The sequence below is a fragment of the Orcinus orca genome, chromosome 4 (assembly GCF_937001465.1).
Source record: "Orcinus orca chromosome 4, mOrcOrc1.1, whole genome shotgun sequence".
Taxonomy (NCBI): domain Eukaryota; kingdom Metazoa; phylum Chordata; class Mammalia; order Artiodactyla; family Delphinidae; genus Orcinus; species Orcinus orca.
This window is the reverse complement of record NC_064562.1, coordinates 36,324,579-36,345,747: the sequence shown is the minus strand read 5'-3', so window position 1 is coordinate 36,345,747 and position 21,169 is coordinate 36,324,579. Positions and strand designations below refer to the sequence as shown.

Genomic DNA, 21,169 nt, shown 5'->3' with positions numbered 1-21,169 from the left:
CTTCACTCCATATCTACAAAATAACACTTTATAAATTGGATTAGATGATTAAAATAGTTGTACTAAAGATTAAGGAATAGAGACTGCAGCTTTCTAGATTTCGAAAAATCCAGAAGATGGTTGAAATTTAATACTGAGATGTTTGATTATCAATGGAAAGGTGCTAAGAAGGGGGTAGATTTATTAGGGGAAACCTTTCCCTTTTCTTTCTTTTTAGCGGCTTGCGGAGGACTTCTTACAAAACTGAATGGCACCATAACCACTCCAGGCTGGCCCAAGGAGTACCCTCCCAACAAACACTGCGTGTGGCAAGTGGTGGCACCAACACAGTACAGAATTTCTATGAAGTTTGAGTTTTTTGAATTGGAGGGCAATGAAGTAAGTGAATAATAAATATATTTTTTTATAAAGTGTTTTAGGAATCCCTAAAGACAATCTGGTAAACTAAAAAAAAAAGAGAGAGAGAGAGAAGAAGAAAGAAAGAAAGGAAGGAAGAAGGAAGGGAGGGAGGAAGGAAGGAAGGAAAAAAGGAAGGGAGGAAGGAAAATTGCAGTAGTACAATAGTATAAATGCTGTAGTCTTTCTTTGCTCTATTTCTCATTTCTGCAACTGCTTATAATTCCTGCTGGCATTGGATGATATTTTAGACTGTCTCTGGGAGATTGAAAATTACCCCCCAGCATTTTCCTGATTTATTAAAGTACTACGAAAATATTAGGGTAATGTCACATAGATTTTTCTAGAAAAAATAAACCAAAATTCACTTGTTGAGTCATAACGAAAATACCTTTTTGGGAAAACCTGGTATATTTCACTTGTGGAAATGGGTATATTTTCATTATATAAGTAGTTTTTCATTATGAGTATGCTTATGGTTCACAGATAAAGTGAGAAAGATAGAGAAGAAGAAAGAAATATTTTTAACCTCAATAAAACATGTATTTAGTTGACACTATCTTCCCTTTGACTTTATAGCTTACCATAGTAAACGTCCAGTTTTCTGTCTGGTGATCACTTTTAAACAAATGAAATCATTTATTTGAGAATTCCTATGTGCTGGTACATACACACCAAATTCAAATGGAATGTCAGGCCTAGAGATGACAACTTTTAGAACTGTGTCTTGTGTGATCGGTCAACATTAAGTCCAGAGAAAATGTAATAAATGTTTGTTCTATTTCAGCTTTTCTACTTTCTTTTCTTTTCTCTAACTCCCACATCCTTACTCCCAACAACTTTTTTTTCCTGTGTTTATTTTTAAATGAATGAGATCCAAAAGTGTGATAAAATTCACTCAAAAATTATTTTGTCTTTGATGTATATCTGTTGAACACTCACAGAGAACTGAGAGAACAGAAATATAATGTATCTGTGCTCCTGGACAATAATTGTTGGTAATATTTGTGGGTTTTATACCGTAATTTTGTCTTTGTGTATGTATCTTTGCTTCTTCTTTTTTCCCCTCCCACTTATCCTTCTTTCTTTTAGTCATTTTTTAAAAATTCTATTTGTAGTAGTCAAGGCATTTCTATGGTTTTGAGTTAAAAAGAAGTGCAGACTTTTGTGTTGCTTAAAGAAAATTAAAATATGAAGTGTAATGCACTGATATTTCAGAGAATTGTACAATTTTAGAGCTCATTTTGAGATCTTCTTTACATCATGTAAGCTTTATGATGGAAAAGACTGCAATTTATATTTCTTACATAATTTATCCACATAAAACATCATTTTTCTTTAATAATTATCTTAAATTTGGGGAAATATTAAAATTAAGAATGTATTTTTATAGTAATCTTAGAACAGCTTTCATATGAGCAACACATTTTGAAAATGGGAATCTCCCTGCCAGTTCTTCAATGTAATGTGAGCTTAGTATTGAATGGCTTCTACTTTCTCAGTTTACCTAAAGCTGTTGGTTGTGGCAGAATGGCATTTTGATTCACTAATTGATAGATGTTCCTAAGAAGGATAAACGTTTATGTTTACGAGGAAGAAGGGTAGATGGTTTAAAATAAATGGGGCATTGTGCTTGAAAGCATTTTTCTCATGGTAGCAGTCTTTATTCATGGAAGGAGCCTTTACAAACTCTGTAACATATCCTGGAATTCTTAAACTTATGATGAGGTTACTGTGTGGAATCCTATTAATAAAATTCTGTGCATTTTCATAGTTTAAAGTCTTGAATATTTAAAATAAACTCATGAGCAAAATCTTGACTTATAGAATACTGGGTTAAGTTATAACTTCATTGTTTTATTCATTTTACTGATATCTAAAAGGAAAATCAATATCAAACAACTTTAGCTTCGGTAACATTATCCTATCTTGTGTCAGAGCCCTCTCTAAATAAAAGTTGCAGTTGTAACAAAGTAGATAGAAAACTTATTTCATTTTTCCTAGCAACATTTTGCTTATTTATCACCTAATTAATATCACAAGAGCCAGTAATTTGAGTTGACATATTGCAAAGTACGCATCATGCCCAGAGTTCAATCATATGCTTTGTTAAACAATTATTCATCGCAGTTTTCCTTAAGTCTGTATTTTTTGGAAAATATGTATGCTGTAAATACATATATACAAGCATACATTTGTATATACATCTCTTGGGGCTATTCGGAGCAAAATTCTCTCATCTGTCTATCATGCCTTCTGCTTCATATTTGGACACTTTTCTTGATTTTTGGACCTGTTAAGTCCAGTTTGACTACCACAGGAGTAAAGAGGGAAAAACACAGTAAATTAAAAAAAAGTAAATGTCAATCATCTGATGCTCTCAAATCTGGTAATTACAGTAACCATGTTTATTTCTAGGTTTGCAAATACGATTATGTGGAGATTTGGAGTGGTCTTTCTTCTGAGTCTAAATTGCATGGCAAATTTTGTGGTGCTGAAGTGCCTGAAGTGATCACATCTCAGTTCAACAATATGAGAATTGAATTCAAATCTGACAATACTGTATCCAAGAAGGGTTTCAAAGCACATTTCTTCTCAGGTATCAGTATTCTCATGCTACATGTGTATATTACAGATTTTAAAGGTGGATTGGCTTAAATTGTATGCTATCCATTCTTCCCAGTTTTCTGTAAATGAACTTGGAGATACATAGAATGCATGAACATTTATCCTAGTTTAATACTTTTTTAAAATTGGGATATTAATAAGAATGGCCCTGATGAAATGCACCTCTCAAACACTTAGATCTTACATAAATTCTAATCAAATATTTCAAAGGCTAGTAAAAATAACACAAAATTATTATGGTAATATTTTCACACAGTGACTTTATAAGTAGATAGCGATAATGATACCAGACTTCCAAAAAGTGGCAGACTTTTTCAAAATTATCTTTGTCTTTGGAATATGTGGTCTCATTTTAGCAACATACTTTTTATTCTTACTGCTTAGCAACATGTTTATTATTCTTCTTCTTACTATTATATATTCATTCTTTTTATTAAGCAGATGTTAAAAATCATACTTTACCTCATCATTATAGAAATGATTGCAGTAAGAGACCTAGAAATATGGAAATTATAATTTTAATAAAAATAATATATTATTGGATACATTTAGCAGTTGACATGTCTACATTTGGAATTTAATGTTTAGTTGAACCAACTCACATTGAAAATTCCCTCTTAAAGAGCTGAAGTTTGATTAAAGGTCCCTAAATTTTAAGAAACTAGATAGAAACATCAGTGAAACGCCCTTATTTTCCCAATTTCAAAATTGTTCCTTTTAAAAATATTACTCTGAAACTTCAAAATTAGATAAAATTGTAGTAAGCCTTGCTAGATATAGCAATCTATTCTGCCTGAAAGACTGGCAAGCAATGTAAAGCAACTGAATTCCAATTATATTTTAATATCAGGTAATTTAGCTTGAGTTAATTCAAAGTCTATTTATTCCAGTCCCCATGTATTTAAGATTAATGAGATTTACAGTGCCTGGGGTTTGTTTGGGGCTTTCAGTGTAATTGAAATTAATGGTTCACAAGTTCCATTGAGGTCCAAGTCATATAGGAAAGTACATTTAAAATACAATGGATCTTGGCTCCCTTGTTCTCATTCCCTTCCTTCCCTCAGATTTAATTGCCTTTTAAAAGTTCTTCTCAGATATAGAAAACAAACTAGTGGTTATCAGTAAGGAGAGGGAAGGGGGAGAGAGGCAAGATAAGGGGAGGAGATTAAGAGGTAAAAATTATTATGTATAAAATAAATAAGCTGCAAGGATGTAATGTACAGGGAATATAGCCAATATTTTATAATAACTTTAAATGGAGTATAATCTATAAAAATATTGAATCACAATGTTGTTTACTTGAAACTAATACAACATTGTAAATCAACTATACCTCAATATAAATAAATAAATAAATAATAAAAATTATTCTCAGGCATTCATTTAAGATTTGTTATTCAAAGTAGCATTTTAATATACTATTTTAATGAAAGGAAGACTTCCTTAGACTTTACTATTCTATAAATATTATGCAGTTTACAAATTTTAGGTGATCCAGTGTTTAGAGATAAGGCTTCTTATCTTAGAACCACCTAAATATTTATTTTAAAAATTAAAATTATAAGGTGAATAGGTTTTATTATATTATTAATATTCAGGATCCTATACTTTAATCACTCATTTTATTTAATAAAACTTTTTTTAAAAGATACATGCTACATATACTGGTGACAAAGTATAAGTAAATTTAAAGTTCCCCAGAGTATTTAAAATTTGTTATCTGATATTTCTGTTCAGGCAAAACTTCCTAAATTCTAAAGACAGGTTATTAGTCTGTGTCTTTAGGACAATAATATTGTTAAGTAAACTGAACAATGAAGTTCAGGGAAAATTAAACCCCAAACTCTCATGTTGTAGCTATCATTCTGAGAACCTATTATGCAGGCATACATTATGTCTTTAATAATCAAAGTAAAACTGTAATATTCTAAGTGTTCAGTGTCACAAAGTATTTAACCCCAGTTCATCTTGGGTTCTGTTCTCTTAACCATAAGAGATGATCACATCCTTTGCAAATAGCATTAGTTATGTGTTATGTTCAACATATCTGTGACCTGGAAAAAAATAGATATACTTTTAACTTCTTTATTAGATTATTATTTTGTAAAGTCCAAGATAATTAAGTATAAACATTCAGTGTTTTCTGTTTGATTCATTGAAAAGTCTTGGCAGTTTGTCAGATTCATATTTAAAATACTATAGTCCTGGATAATTAATTAGATCTATTTTACATTTAAATTCTTGGGAGTTTCTGCTAGTGGGGAAGATGTTTGCTCAGGAAAAGGGAAGATAAAAACATATTTGTTTTGTACAATGAAGAGATGGCAGTGTTACTTAATGTCCTGATTATGATCATCTTACCAAAACATAATTTACAAAAGATCACCCATTATAATATATAGATTCTGTTCACATTGAAAATATCATTTTAGAGTTCTAATAATGCTATAAGTGTAATTGTGTGTTAAAAGTCAAATAACTCATCGTATCTATTAGAAAGTAAGCATGTAAATCATGGAGATATTGTATTTCACAAAGAAAATTGAAGGATTATTTTATGTTAAAATTCACTCTTGGGGATTTGATAAGACACATTACTGCATTAATTGTGACAAATTCTTTAGAAATAAATTTAGCATAGGAATCAAGAATTATTACAATGACTAATCTGTTTGCTCAGAAATTCAATTCTTGGGACTCTTTCATAAAGAAATATTTCAAAATCTGGAGGAAGGATTTTCAATATACTGTGATAGTGACAGAAATTTTAAACGACCTTCAAATGCACTGTGTGAGCTCTTCCATACCATAAGGATGGTTTAATGATTTCATGGTGTAAAAAGTTGTATATGATAAAATATTAATAGAAATATAGATATAAAGCTATATGTGCACTCTGCATACAGCTAAGCACGTGGGTGGGAACAGATCTGAACGATGCTATTTAAAAATCCCAAGAATGTTTGTGTTAAGGTGAAAAGATAGTGCAGTGTAGTTTCTCCACAATTTTTCTCAGTTTTCATCTGATTTAAATATAAAAATAACTTTAAAAGGAAAACACACATCATATTTCTACCTATCTTTTACCCCAAATATTTTCTAGATTTGAAAACATTACCTAATAGACTTTGAGAGTGAAATTTTTAAATCCACCTATTTGTTAATTAGTTAATAAATATTAATACAAATTAATAATATTAATGCAAATGTTTTGAATGAGTTAAAGCTTCTAATTTTTATTTTTATAGTTAATTTATAATATAGACAATTGAATAAATGTTTGCTGTATTGTGTATGTTAATCCAGAAACATTTGATGGAGACAAACTTTTTTTTTAACATCTTTATTGGAGTATAATTGCTTTACAATGGTGTGTTAGTTTCTGCTGTATAACAAAGTGAATCAGCTATACATATACATATATCCCAATATCTCCTCCCTCTTGTGTCTCCCTCTCACCCTGTCTGGAGACTTAATCTTAAGTGGTTCTGTTTATAGCCAGTTTTCTAAAAAGTTTAGAAGTGATTATGAATTTATGAAAACATAATGATAAATATACCATGTTTAGCTATTTTTTCAGCATACTTTTTCTCAGAAATATTATCAAGAAATTCAATTTAAAAAGAAACAATATTTATTATAAGTGATTTCATATATTTTGTAAAGGAAAGCTATTTAAAAATAACTTCTAGCTGTCTTGCAACTAAGTGATACATCAAGGAAGAAAAAACACAAGGAAATGTATTTAGATTTTTAATGAATATAATGAAATAAACTTTAGCATTATTTTAAAAACTACAATTATTTAATGAAGTAATCATACTGAGATTTTACTTATTTTTGCACATAGCCTCTGATTTTAAATAAGCACTTTATAGACCTAAGAAATGGAATTGGAAGAATGACACTAAGAACTTATTAGCAAAATAATTAATACAGATTTCTGTCACTTCCATGCACATCAAAGCAAGAAACCATCACATAAATTCTTATTTAGTGTCTTAAATTAGTCATGAAAAATGCTGTAGCTTGAAAATCTAGAAGTGATTGGTTTATACAGCAGAATATCCCCAAGCTCCTCTATAAAAATTAGTGTCATATAGTTCTGATATTAAGGGTATGTTATAAAGCAATATAATGAAATAATATGAAAGTAAATAAGGAAATTACAACTATAAAAGTAAGGCTATTTGAACATGATGTAAAATTACATGTCTATTAAATTTTTTATGTAATTCAGAATATAATGGCATAGGCATTTTCTAGAAGAGATCTGGTTCAACAATATAATACTGCTATTTTCTTGGAATGAATGAGGTTTGTTTATAGATTAACAATAATTACTTTACTTTTATGATAGTAAAACCAAACTTAATTTTATGTGATGTTATATTTTAACACAAGTATACAAATCTGCATAAGTATACATGATATAGTTTACTTATTTTAAGTGATTAAGCAAAATTAACTGTATTCTACTCAGAACAAAATTATTTTTCTTTAAATAGGTTAAACTTAAAGGAAATATTAGTAGGATTTTATGCATGTAAAAGCAGCAACATTTGGGAAACTGGACTTTTAATTTAATCACACTGTTCATTATTTGGGAATAATGTAACAAATAACTTCAGGCAGTGAGAGCTGCGCATAGACATTCCACCTTCTTTAGGCAACCTGGTAGTGGTGAAAAGACTCAATGATGACTTGAAGGATAACCTCATTAAATGGCAGTCCCCCTCACGGGTAACTTAATGGGAACGTGATCCTTTCCTGATGGACCCAGTGACCTGCACAGTAGCAGAAATGCAGTAAAACCCAGATTTCTTGATTCCCAGTTTATTTCTGTCTGTAACAAATATAGGAGTCAGATAAAATGATTTGTGTGATATTTCTACCTCTGTATTCAAGTGATTTCAACTGACCTGCTCCTCGTCTTATCTACCTTTCAGTGTTTATAGATATTTCTTTACATTGTTCCTCCTGTACACCATTTCTTTCATGGAATGGTCATAGGTATTTTTAGAATAAATTCAACCTGATATTATTTTAACAAAACATTAAATAGTAGTGTGATTAATTTCAAATAGAGCTCTCCTATGATTCTGAATCCTGTTCCAAGTTTCATGATAAATGATATTTAAATATTTGCATGTTTTAGAAAGATCAAATTGTCTGTCGTTGCTCTCAGTAGAGCTTATCAGAGGTCTTTTGAAGGTGATTATTTTTTCAACAGTTTTATGTTGAAACCTGTGTGTGTCTTGTATGCGTGCACACATGCATGGGGTGTATGTGTGTATGCATGAATGTGTGTGATCTGTTTATTTTATATTTGAGCATTTATTGTAAGTATATCTGCTCATGTGTTTCTGTTCTGGTGCGTGGACCCTTTACTTCTTTTTCCTACAGACAAGGAAGCTTTCTGCAAAGAGAAAATTTTTATTTTTGAATCTTGCAAGAACTTGATACAGGTTGCCACTTCAGTCCCATCCAGTATGTATTATTCATAGACTAATGGCCTCTGACAGTCTCAAGGATACTCTGCAGGCCTCTGATGGGAAAATGCCACTTCCTTTTTCCATAATAATGGACCTTTCCTTCATCTAGCATGAAGGAATGGAAATCAGATATGTCCATTCCAAAGAAGGAGGCTAATTTCCACCTGCAAAGATTAAATGTTTTGATTTCTACTCAATAAAATGTTTGTTTCTCTTACTAATAAAAACTATTTTTTAAATTCCATGCTTATAGTATGAAAATGTTAGAAAATTTCAAATGAATCATTGATAGAATTCTCAATTATTGAATTTGTTATGCAGACTTTCTGAGAAATTTTTAAAACTCTGCAACCTCCTTCCTTCTCTCTTTCTTTGGATTTTCATTGTTCAAAATATTAGTAGTTTGTGTCCTAAGAGGAGAAAAGGAAAGAAAGTGAAAACTGAATTATATTTGCTAATAGTTTTTTTTTTCCTCAAGTTTGATGACCTTTTATAATAAGTTCAGAATATATTTGTGGAACTCATCTTTTATGATATTAAGTTAAATAAACAGCTTTCTTTGTTTGTGTGATATTAAAAAGTCTGGATAATTCCAAGTATTCCAATGTTTACTAAAATTTTGTCTTTTCATATTGACTATTTGGCATATGCCAGCACAATTTTAAATGCTACTTTGCTGGGGATGATGACTTTTATCTGCTGCTTTTAATTTCTATTTTGATTTGTCCAATTTTGAATTTTAGCTAAGCTTTAGATTAACCTATACATATATTCTAGCAGTGTATTTGATAACTCAATTTTAATGTGACATCACTTGTATTAAGAAATGTTTGATGCAGGGAAGAAGACAGGAAACATTTATCAACTGGAACACTGAAAAATAATAGATACTTAGACAATATGACTATATAAAATCTTCATGCTCCTCCTCCTCTTCTTCCTCATTTTATTCTTCTTCCTCTAAAAATTATTTTTCCAGCACAATAGAAATAGGAAAAACTGGCTACAAAAAACTACTATTCAAATATGAATGGTTTCACTTTCAACTTTATTTCTCTTTACTTACTATTACTGCAAGTCAGATTATGTTCTATCAGATCTAAAGAAAATAACTCTCCTTACAAATATCACCTAGCAACATGAGATTTCCACTAGAATGAAGTTTAAATGTTAGAAATATTTTATGTTTTGGAATTGTTTTCATTATAAAATGACTGTAGGTTTAAAAATTCAGCAATACTAACTTGTGTTCTTTCTTTTAACATTTTTATATCTCTCATGTATGGTAGTCTAAACAGATCCAAATGAAAGGATGACTCAGGCAGTCCCTGCCCTGATAGGTTTGTCACTGAGCAACCTGTTTACCAGTCAATTGCAAATGTGAACTAATTTTTTCTAAATTACTTTACTTACAATTCTTAGATTTCCAAACAACCCTCAAAAATCTGGTTGACCTAGAGTACAACTAAAGTTCACTATATCAGGTTTTAAGTATACCAAGCAAACATTAGATAAATATTTTTATAGGAAATATGTGTCTATTTCAGAGTAATTCTAGCACCAGAAATTTTTAAATTGGCTCTTTCCTTTTAACAATGATGAAGTGTATTTCTGCATCAACTCATGAAGAAGTATTTTTCCAAAGCATCTTAAGAGCCCCTAGAAAGGTGTGTTAAAATAGTAAATTTAAATCATCTACTGCTTGACTGTCTGAAAGGAAATGCAGGTAGCTGACAGCATGGTAGTAGGAAGTATGGTTCAGCATTCACCCATTCTGCACAGGTCATTCACAACTTACCACATGTAATTTTCACTGTTGATACAATTAAGGTAATGGGACTTCCAAATTATGAATTTCTCTAAAATTAATTTTACAAGGCTAATTCTCTATTAATTTCTGATTTCTTATATATTTTGATGTTTGATGTTCTCTTAGAGATAAATTTTCTTTATTCTATGCTTTTTTTCTCCTCTGCTTAGCCTCCATAGTAAGTATTAAAAGTGTAATGGAAGTGTTAAGGATAGGTAGAGAACACATAAATTGCAGATATATTGATCCTGATATATTCTTTAGAACTTTGGGACTGCCTGTATGTATATAGAATATTCTTATATTGCCAATGCATGAATTGGCAATATAAGACATAGCATATATGTGCTATGTCGTGTTATCAGTCTACAAAATCGGAAAAAATAGTTGCATTCATAAAAATTACTATCAGATCCTTGGATAAAAATGTCTTTCCTAAACCCATCTCCATAGGGGGAATATTGATTTGATTACAAAGGCAAAAATAACATTTGCTATTTGTGTGCCACCATGAGCTCACAAATTCTCACTAGAAAAATCAGTTCACAGTATAAATTTTGAATTCAGCCTGACCTTTGATGTGACTGTCGTGCGTCCTTTTTGTTCTCTGTGCTATGGGGGTGGGGAAGGTCTGAGTGATGTGTCATCATATGTATGTGTCAGGAGCAGAGGCCAGTATTTACTTTAAAGGACAAGCCAGTCATGGAATGATAGCTAAGCAACATAATATGGTGGCTGATGCCTCTCACTGAATTGACTGTCTGCTAATATAGTTGGGATTTTTTCCCTGTAGTGAATTTGTTGTCAATTTCTTAAAGCTCGTATTTCCTATTCTGACCTTTACTTCTAGCACACTAAAAGCCTTTTTACTTATTAATAAACTGGTCTGCTAGAGGAGATTAGTTTAAAATATATAAATTGTTTCTTTTTTAAGATAGTCTAATGATGCCTTATTCTGTCTTGAAATATTATAAAATGTTCAGATTTATTAATGCTAAGCATAACTGCAAAGTTAATGAAAAAAATCAACTACAGTAATTATACTGAGTGATTTTTAAAAAACGATTACACACAAATCTTGGAAATGTGTTTAGCCTCTGCCTATACACCATGGTTAATATAGTGAAGGATTTCCCTCCACTTAAATGCCATGATTTGCATTTAATCAAACTACTCACAATTTTTTATTTATTTTAAAAATTGGCTATAAATGTTTAGGATTAGTTGGAAAAATATTCTTTCATTTCCTTTACCCTACTCAAAACTTCTCTAGCATAGGAATGAAAGAGGACTACATGTTGTCACCCTGGTGCAAATGATCTTGGAAACAATTCATGGCACAAGGCTCCAAGCTAAAGAAGGAGTGGGTAGAGCTAAGACACTAAATTTTTTGATTTTTTTTTTTTTTGTTTTATGTTGAGAACACGGAAAGCTGTGACTTAGTTTACCCTTTGCCAGTGTTAACCACAACTAAATGACTCTCCTTTGATATCCTTTGTTTTTAAAGCTACTTACTAATCTATGGGGTTATCTCTTTGCTAGACAAAGATGAGTGCTCTAAGGATAATGGCGGGTGCCAACATGAGTGTGTCAACACAATGGGAAGCTACATGTGTCAGTGCCGTAATGGATTTGTGCTGCATGAAAATAAACATGATTGCAAGGAAGGTATGAAAGAAGTGTTCTTTTTTTGACAACATCTAGAATTTCATGCAGTTTGGGTAAAGCAGTCCTTCCAGGTAGAGTTAATCATATCAATGAGTGTTAAATGTCAACTGTTCAAATGTCAAAAATAAAAATACATGCAGTGTTCAAAGATCCAAGTCATACTATTGGAAACCTTGTATTACCTAAAGGTACTGCACTTCATATATGGTTGGAATTAGAATAACTTTGTATAACAGACATAGAAGCTGCTGTGATGCCATCTGGCAGCCAGAAAGGCACTACATTATCCCTCAGTCTTCACAGAACAGACCTTATAACTATCTCCATATTTAAACTTAACTTCTGCTAAATGTTTTACATTTGGTTCAATTTCCCTCCCCAAAATATCTCATATATGTGCTACATGAGTGATGTCACTTTAAATACCAGGAGTATCAAATTCAAATGCCTACCAGAAGAAAGACATTTGAAAATACTGTGCCATTTAGAGTTTTAAGTCATGGTTTTGCCCCCTCCCCAGCACACACACACACAGAAGCATCCTAGTAACTCAATATTAGCCTACCAGTTGTTTTTTTTTTTTTTGCGGTACGCGGGCCTCTCACTGCTGTGGCCTCTCCCGTTGCGGAGCACAGCCTCCGGACACGCAGGCTCAGCGGCCATAGCTCACAGGCCCAGCCGCTCCGCAGCATGCGGGATCCCCCCAGACCGGGGCACGAACCCGCGTCCCCTACATCGGCAGGCGGACTCTCAACCACTGCGCCACCAGGGAAGCCCTAGCCTAACAGTTTTTGGTCCCAAATTCTTACCATATTCCAAGGTTTTATAAAGATAATTATCTTAATCTCCTGAGCCAATATGAGCTACATGGGAACAAGAAATAGTTATTCAGGTCTTATTTCTTCCTTTGTGGGTCTGCTCCTGAATTTTCCATTTAACTTGGATTTATTACTAAGGCAGGTTTCATAACTAGTCATTAGAACATGTAGAGTGGTGGGTGCCTGACTAGAACCACAGGTAGATAGCACTTCTTTGTATTCACATTCCAATAGTACAGAATACCCTGAATTGACCCTTGTTCCATTCAGTTCCATTCAAATATGGTCATATGTCACATTTTTTTCCTCTTTATTTCACAGAGTTAATGACATTGCCCAGAATCATATGCAAGTAGGATTTTTTTCTCTTTTTACTTTCATGTATGAGCATAAACCAATGAGATTGTGATATGTGTAACTTGGTAAAGTATTCTGATAAATCAATAGGCTGGGGAATAGGCCCAGTTATTTTGAAATGTGGAAGGTAATTCAGAAATAAAAAAGAGACAGCTTTTCAGAGTATGCATGTAGCCTGTGACTCACAGGTAGCAAATAAATTTAGATATCCAAAGTCGCTCTTCATTAGAGTAAATATTTTCAAGAAAGGACTTCTTTTTAAATGGAACTATATCCAGGCACCCCTAATAAAGTTCATCTTTACTGTTAGTAAAGGGGATGGATTTTCTTTCACCACTGCTATAGTACAGGTGCCTTATACAGTTTAGCAGTGAGCCTCTTGGCTTTGTCTTATAAACTAAACTTTGCCAGATCTGGGAGATTCCACACTTCATATGGCCAAGGCAAGGACAGGGATAATGGGATTTAGGAAACCTTGTCAAGACAGGATCCAGACTTTAAGACTACTGTCTTGCTGCATGACCCTATATTGTTTGAAAGGAGCTAAATTTCACCCTTTTTTTGTGTTCCTTGGTTAAGAATCCAAATCTCCCTATGGAAACCCGGCACAGTTAAAGGAAAGGTCTAGTCGGAGAGCATGTGCCAACAGCACAGTAATGTCAGTCATTTTGTCCTTACTGTGCAGCCCTGTAGTGCCACAAGTGTTTTTTCCATATAGTAGAGGATTTCCCCAGAGATTTCTTGGAAAATTTCACAGAATTAATTGTATTTTAGAATGGGTTACACAATACATAACAAATAATTTCCAGCCTAAGCCAGGATGTGCAGGGTGACACTTCATAAATTATATAGATAGAATACAGTCTGAGGATATTACATGCTTTTGAAGTTTGAAATTAACAATATTGGATGGTCCCCTCCAAGATGAAGTTGTTTAAATTGTAAGACCTAAAAGAAATTTCATGTTAATTGAATGACATTTCCTTAAATTAATTCAGAAGCTAGTAGCTGTTTACATATTTTCCCCCTTAGTGCTTCATTTCACTGTGATGAAATGACAGATAATTTACTTAAACAGCTAAAATTATGGTTTAAGTATTCAAGTGTATACTTTCACAAAGAGAGAGAGAAAATGTAAAGACATGTTTCATAAAGTGGCTTAGTGATACTAGTTAGCTATAAATGATGTTTCTGTTAATAGGAAGAAAATAACTGAAAACGACATAGTCATTTTTGTTGTGGCATTGCATTAAATATTTTGCACATACCAAGAGTTGATAGCTTTGATTGTCAATAATGTTGCTCTGTTAAAATCTAAACTTACAGATCCAGCAGTTAAAAAGAGTTCATTTTCTTGTAGACATTTATTTAATTCATTGTAAACACAATTTCATGTGAACCCAAAAACAAACATTTTCTGATTATGATAATGATTATGCAACAGGTTTACCAAAGCAGATGAATATGATACTGGAGACTAGAGTGATGATTAGTTATTGAGGAAAATCTTTCATCAGGATAGTGTGTAAACAGGCTACTTCCTTGCTGGCCCAATTCTGGGCTAGATTTCCACACTAATTGATTTTATCATTATTGGCACAGCTGAGTGTGAACAGAAGATTCACAGTCCAAGTGGCTTCATCACTAGTCCCAACTGGCCAGACAAGTACCCAAGCAGGAAAGAATGCACATGGGAAATCAGTGCAACTCCTGGTCATCGAATCAAATTAGTAAGTGAGCGCGTTGTTCTTTTTTCTGTTAAGCTGCCTGCCCGTATCTTGCACAGCTAGTGCATGGAAATAAAATAAATAAAATGAATGTTTATTTAATTGAATTGAATTAGTAGGCAGGTGGGAAAGACTTTCTTTCTTATGTTTTCCTACTAACACTAAATAAATTCCTGATTTCCTAGATCAAGGTGATAGTAATGGTAGCCATGTAGTTCTTGTACAGTCATCTTATCCTGGATGGGATGCTTTAAAAGGCATTACCAAAATTACTACAAAACAATATGTTCTACTTCCTAATATCTTATTGAAATAATGTTTCCAAATGGAGATATAAATGAAGGAACAAAAATATCAGAAATTCAGCAAAAAAGCAATAAGTATTCACTTCAATGCAGCATAGTAAATTCTATCAGTTGTGTCAATTCTATATGACTCATATACAAAGCATATGTATTTTTATAATAAAACTAATTTTGTCTTATGGTTTATGGAATATTATTTTTGCATAATGTAGTTGCCCTCTTTAGATGAGTACCGTTATCATTAGACTTCTTCCAAATTCAAATATGAATGTAATATATGTCCTCTCTCCTGTATTCTATGAATCTCACATTCTGTCCTGGTCATCTGACAGTACATCTTAAATTTCATTATAAGCTACAGAATACTTGAAGAGTATACTTTAAAGAAATAGAATCATAGGAATATAGAAATTTTAACAATTTTCTGAAATATGCTGTTGTCAAAAGCAGGAAGGAATGACAACTAACGAAGTTCAGGACAGTCTAACAAGAACCATAACAAAGGACAAGAAATTGTCTTGAGAATGAGGCTACCAGTCCACTGTAGCTTACTGGACCAGTCCAGTTAATTTTGAAAGTCTGTTTGAACCCTTTCCTTCAGTGGGTTTTTTGGTCAATAAAGACATCTTATTCATATGCAACATAATAATAATGTTATTAGAGACTGTCACTGAGATATTCATATTCCTATTATGGAGTTCCTTCCAATCACCGAATTTGTAAGATATCAGTATATGACTTTTTGAAAAGAGACATCAATTCATTTCAGCCACTCTTTGGAAGGATGCTAGGTGCTAAGATAACAGCACTGTAGGATTTGATTGCTTTCCAGTCCTGTTGAAGACCCTGACTGAGATGGTCACTCTCTGAAGCTTATGGGCTGAGATGCAAAGGCTGCATTCTTTTCAGCAGTGCAATAGCTAAGGCAGTTGGGAAAATGGATTTTCCTGAAGACTTTTGTGTGTGTGTGTACATCCAAGTTTCATCTGGTATCATATTCCTTCTCCCTGAAGAATTTCTTTTTATATTGTGTGTAGAGTAAGTCTGTGCAGAGTATGTCTTTTATACCCAAAGATATTTTCATTGGGTATAAAATTCTAAGATAGCAATTTTGTTTTCTCAGCTGCACTTTAAATACCTGACTCCACTATTTTCTGTCCTTCATGGTTTTTAATGTCTGTGGTAAATCTTAATTTTATTCCTGTGGAAATAATGATTCTTTTCTCTGATGGCTGCCTTCAACATTTTTTTATCAGCACTTTGAATATAATGTATCTGGGAGTGTGTGTGTGTGTGTGTGTGTGTGTGTGTGTCCGTCTGTCTATCTGTTTAGTAATTTATCCTTCTGAGAAATCTTTGAATTTCTTGCATCTATGTTGTGATGACTGCCATGAATTTTTGAAAACTCTTGACCATTATTTCTTGACAAACTCCTCCTGCATTATTGTCTCTCTTCTTCTGGGATTCAAATTACACATATGTGAGATTGTTTCATATTATCCCTTAACTCTTGAATTCTGTTATTTTTTTTGCCACTCTTTTTGTTTTTAAGCTTGGGTTATTTCTATGGGCTGATCTTCAAGTTCAATGATTGTCTATTCAGTTGTCTTAAGTCTACTTATGAGTTTGAAAGAGGTATTCTTTATCTCCCTTATCATGTTTTTTTATTTCTTGAATTTCCATTTGATTTTTTAGTAGAGTTCCTGTGTATTAGTCTGCTTAGGTGGCCATAACAAAATACCACAAACTGAGTGGCTAAAACAACAAAAATGTATTTTCTCACAGATCTGGAGGCTAGATGTTCAAGATCAAGGGGCTGTGGGGACTGGTGTCTGGTGAGGCCTCTTTTCCTGACTTGTAGATGGCTGCTTTATCACTGTGTCCTCACTTGGCCTTTCCTCTGTGTGTACATATGGAGAGAGAGAGACAGAGAGAGAGAGTGCATGCTCTGGTGTCTCTTCATCTTCTTATAAGGACATTAGCCCTGTGGGATCTGGCCTCACCCTTATGACCTCATTTAACCTTGATTACCTCCCTAAAGGACCTGTCTCCTAATGCAATCACATTGGGTTTAGGGCTTCAATGCATGTGTTTGGCCAGGATGCACAATTCAATTCATAACACCATCTCTGCTGAAATTTCTCATTTGATAGATTAAACATAGGGGTCATGTTTGAGTCTGCTCTGTTGATTATTTTCTCTCTTAACACTGTGCTTTTCTTCTTGCCTTTTTGTGTGTCATGTAATTTTTGAGTAAACATCAGACATTTTGTGTTTAACAGTAGAGACTTTATGTCTGGAAATGGTTACATCTCTTCTGTTAGGCTGTTAGTGAATGTGTGTATATGGGAAGGGATGTTGTTGAGTGAATATAGTCAGTAATTGGCTGAGTTTGGGTTGTCTTGTTCCTATGATTACCTTCAGTGAACCATTGGCTTTAATTCCTTTCTCTTAGATTGAAGGCTGGAATTTCAGATGCATTTTCTCAATGTTTCTCCTTTACCTTTAGCTTCTGCTTTCATCTCTATCACAAATTGTATCCCTCTTCACACTTTTTTCCCTCAACCAGTGATAGACTGCAGTTACACACTGCTTGGTTCTTGGTAGTCTGGTGGTAAGGACAAGGGGTTCTCTACCTTAGGCAGGATCTGTTTCTAGGTCTTAGAAATAGCCTTTCTCAGTGGTCCTGCCTCTTCTCTTCCTGGCAGCCAAACTCCATCTATCTCTGGTTGGTCTTCTATGGGAGAGTTTCTTTTCCCTCTCCCAGTTGTAGCAGGTCTCTGATATTATTGGTGTAGGCTCCTGAGTCCAAGACTTCCCCAGGGTTGGAAGTGTTATTTGTTTGTTTGTTTGTTTAAGCTTTCCTGTGGCTACAGTGGGTCTGCATGTTTGCCCTGGTGGTGACAGGTTTTCTGCTCCTCCCCCAGAGGCTTATTTTATTTTCCAGAGAAAGGTTGCAACAGGACTTCATGCTTTTCTCCCAGCAGTGACCACTTCCCCCTCCAAGCCTGCAACACCAAGAAAGGTACTTGCCTAACTCCTACTCTTCCCACAGTCTTTCTCATGAGCAGGAGATTGAAGTCCATGGAGAAGAGCCTGCAAGTGGGTGCAAACTCTTGTGTCTACAGCTCCTAGGGTGCTATACTCTAGTCCACAGCTGACCTTTACAATACATTACAATTGTAGCTGAATGCATCTAACCTAGTTATATGGCACCCAGCATCTCTTCTAGCTGTAGTCTGTCACTGGTGACATGCTCGTGTCTCATCTCTCCTTGGCAGGGCTGAGAGTCAGTGGATTTGATACTACTTGGTTGACTAGTGACTTTGGCTCTTTGATGTGTTCAGCAAAGTTGTGATTTTTTTACTTTACATAGGTTTTCTTGCTAGGGTAGAAGGAACACTAGCCCCAGCTTTCTATATCCAAGGGGAAATAGAACTCCTAATATACCTTAACTCGAAAAAATGTCAATAATTTATTTTTTCTCAATTATATACCTTTCAGTTTATTGAGCATCCCTTTCAACTCTAGGACAGTCTGCTTCTTTACGAATTACAGGCAAATATTCCACTTGAAGATCAGGAGAGTCTGTTCAACAATGGTCATACATGCTAGTATCCTAAGAAGATAATTTTTAGAAGGAAAGGAGCTTTAATGCAACTATTGATCTTTGTTTTAAGTATTTGACTTTGTGATCTTTGTAGAAGTAGTCACAGTCTAAGCCAGAATATTAACAGGCATCAGAATTAACCTGGAAGACTTGTTAAAACACATTTTTGCCACTCCAAGTTTTCTGAATCAGAGCATAATATTGATTCCACTCTCTTATTTCATTAATCATGTTTATATAAAACCTGACTCACAATATCACTCTAACAATCAGGATCAGTAGAAAGTGTGTTGTAACAGATTAGCTACCAACTTCAAGTGATATTTTAGTTCTATACTTTTTAACTCTTACCATTTTGACATTATTGTTGCTTACGTTTACTATTTTTGTCTTCCTGCTTGTAATACAACTGTTAATGAATCTTACCTACTTTAAAACTGAAACCACTATCTGTTACGGATCTCAGCCAATGGACATTTGGCCAGCACTGTTTGTAATATTCAAACCATTCAATTACCTACCTATATGTTTTGACATTTATTATACAGGAGATTTGATCAAGAAGATATATTGTTTAAAATAAATGCATTTTGTTTGGTTTCTTTAGGATCCTTAATTTTCATGGAGGAACTTGAACCCAAACTAAATTTGGAAAATAGATTCCAAGTAAACTTGGAAAATTCTGAAATCTATTAATCCTGTTAGGTCAAGAGCTACTGATAGATACTCATTTCTAAGCTAGTTTCTTTATAGGCCAAGGCAAAAAAGAAAAGGCAAAGAAAAGATTTGGTGTCCCTGTGTGCGCCATGGAACTTTCTTTACAACTCATATTTACTCCTCTTACCTTAGGCTGTGTGGAAAAATAAGAAAACATTTCTAAATATTTTACCTATTCATACAGAAGCAAAGAAAAGGAAATTGTCCCTGAAGACAATTCCATGATATATTTTTTAAAAACACCTTGTTTATGAATTTTGAGAGTCTTACTGTTCTTTCTAACCCAGATATTCCTTTAACTTAACATAGAGTTGTATTGAGTGATGTGCAAGTAGTGGCTTATGGGTATAAGCAAGCCTCTTTTACTGCATCTGAGATAACCATTATTTTAGTTAATTTGGTTTATTTGTAAGACTACAAATGAATATTATTTAGGTTACTTAGATAATCTTGCCATTATGGAATATGAGAGGAATTACAATAAAATTCAGTGCCCTTTGTGAGATACAAGCATTCTTGTGCATAGTATTTATTTACCATAGTGTGGTTATCTATATCTAGTGTTCAATAATTATGTGTAAGGACTGAACTATCAGTAGTGGTAGTTTATTACTGATTTATGGAAATATAAGACTTCTGGCATTAATATGCAATTATTACCTTTTATGCACTGTTCTAGTTATCTACTGCTTCATAATAAGCTAACCCAAAACTTCATGACTTAAAACAAGAACTATTTTATAATATCCCATGGTTTTGTGGGGAAGAGGTCATGATTTGAATAATGCTTTGCTGACAATTCTTCAGTTGCCCATGGCGTTGATTGAGGTCAGTAAGTGATATTCACCTGGGGCATGGTCTGGTTGGGAGGGTCAAGTTGGCTTTAATTTTATGTCTGTCACCTTGGTAGGGAGGGCTAGAAGGCTGACTTAGCTGGGACAACCAGAGCACCTACACATGACCATTCTAGCATGGTGGTCTCAGGGGAACCATACCCTTTACATGGAAGTTCTGGATCCCCAAAAAGAGTGTTCCAAGAGGCCTAGGGGAATACCTAAGTAGCTCCTGAACATTACCTCTATGCATTCTATAGTAAAGCAAATCAAAAAAGCTAACCAGTATTGAAGGGGAAGAATATTAGACTTCATGACTCAATGGGAGAAGTAGCAAAGAATGTGTAGCCATCTTTAATCCCACACATGCATTTAAGTGTATGAGACAGCATATATTTGGGAAAGTAAAGATGACACAAATGAGTTACTGCCTATACTCTCCTGAGTAGTTTTCTCTAGGCAAAGTCCAGAATGTGCAGTCAGAATACTGTTAGGTTGTAGTATACCACCTAGTATACAAACAGGAAATATTTAAAGGTAATTTTTTTCTAATTCAATACTAAATTCTATCCAGTAATATAAAATAGCAATTTGAATACAATAATAACATAAATTATGTCTATACATAATGAACATAATCATCAATTTTTGTCTTTAAGTCATGAATTCCCTATTATAAAGCAAAATATGAAAATCAAGTAGAATTGTGTGTATGAGTCAATATAGTGGTTCTTGAGGATTTTTTGCATTCTTGTATATACCTTCTCTTATCTTTATAAGACCCTGGAATATTACCTTCATATAA

At 33.4% G+C, this 21,169-nt stretch overlaps 1 protein-coding gene across 2 annotated transcripts in view; it reads left to right on the top strand.

Moving 5' to 3' along the window:
• Positions 1 to 21,169, top strand: part of TLL1 (tolloid like 1) — a 261,887-nt gene that overhangs the window by 208,009 nt on the left and 32,709 nt on the right. For both annotated transcript variants that reach the window (XM_049709067.1, XM_049709066.1), the window contains exons 15-18: positions 218 to 378; positions 2,815 to 2,995; positions 11,872 to 11,997; positions 14,775 to 14,902. In XM_049709067.1, the coding sequence (XP_049565024.1) occupies positions 218 to 378; positions 2,815 to 2,995; positions 11,872 to 11,997; positions 14,775 to 14,902 (596 nt within the window). The remainder of the gene's footprint in view (positions 1 to 217; positions 379 to 2,814; positions 2,996 to 11,871; positions 11,998 to 14,774; positions 14,903 to 21,169) is intronic.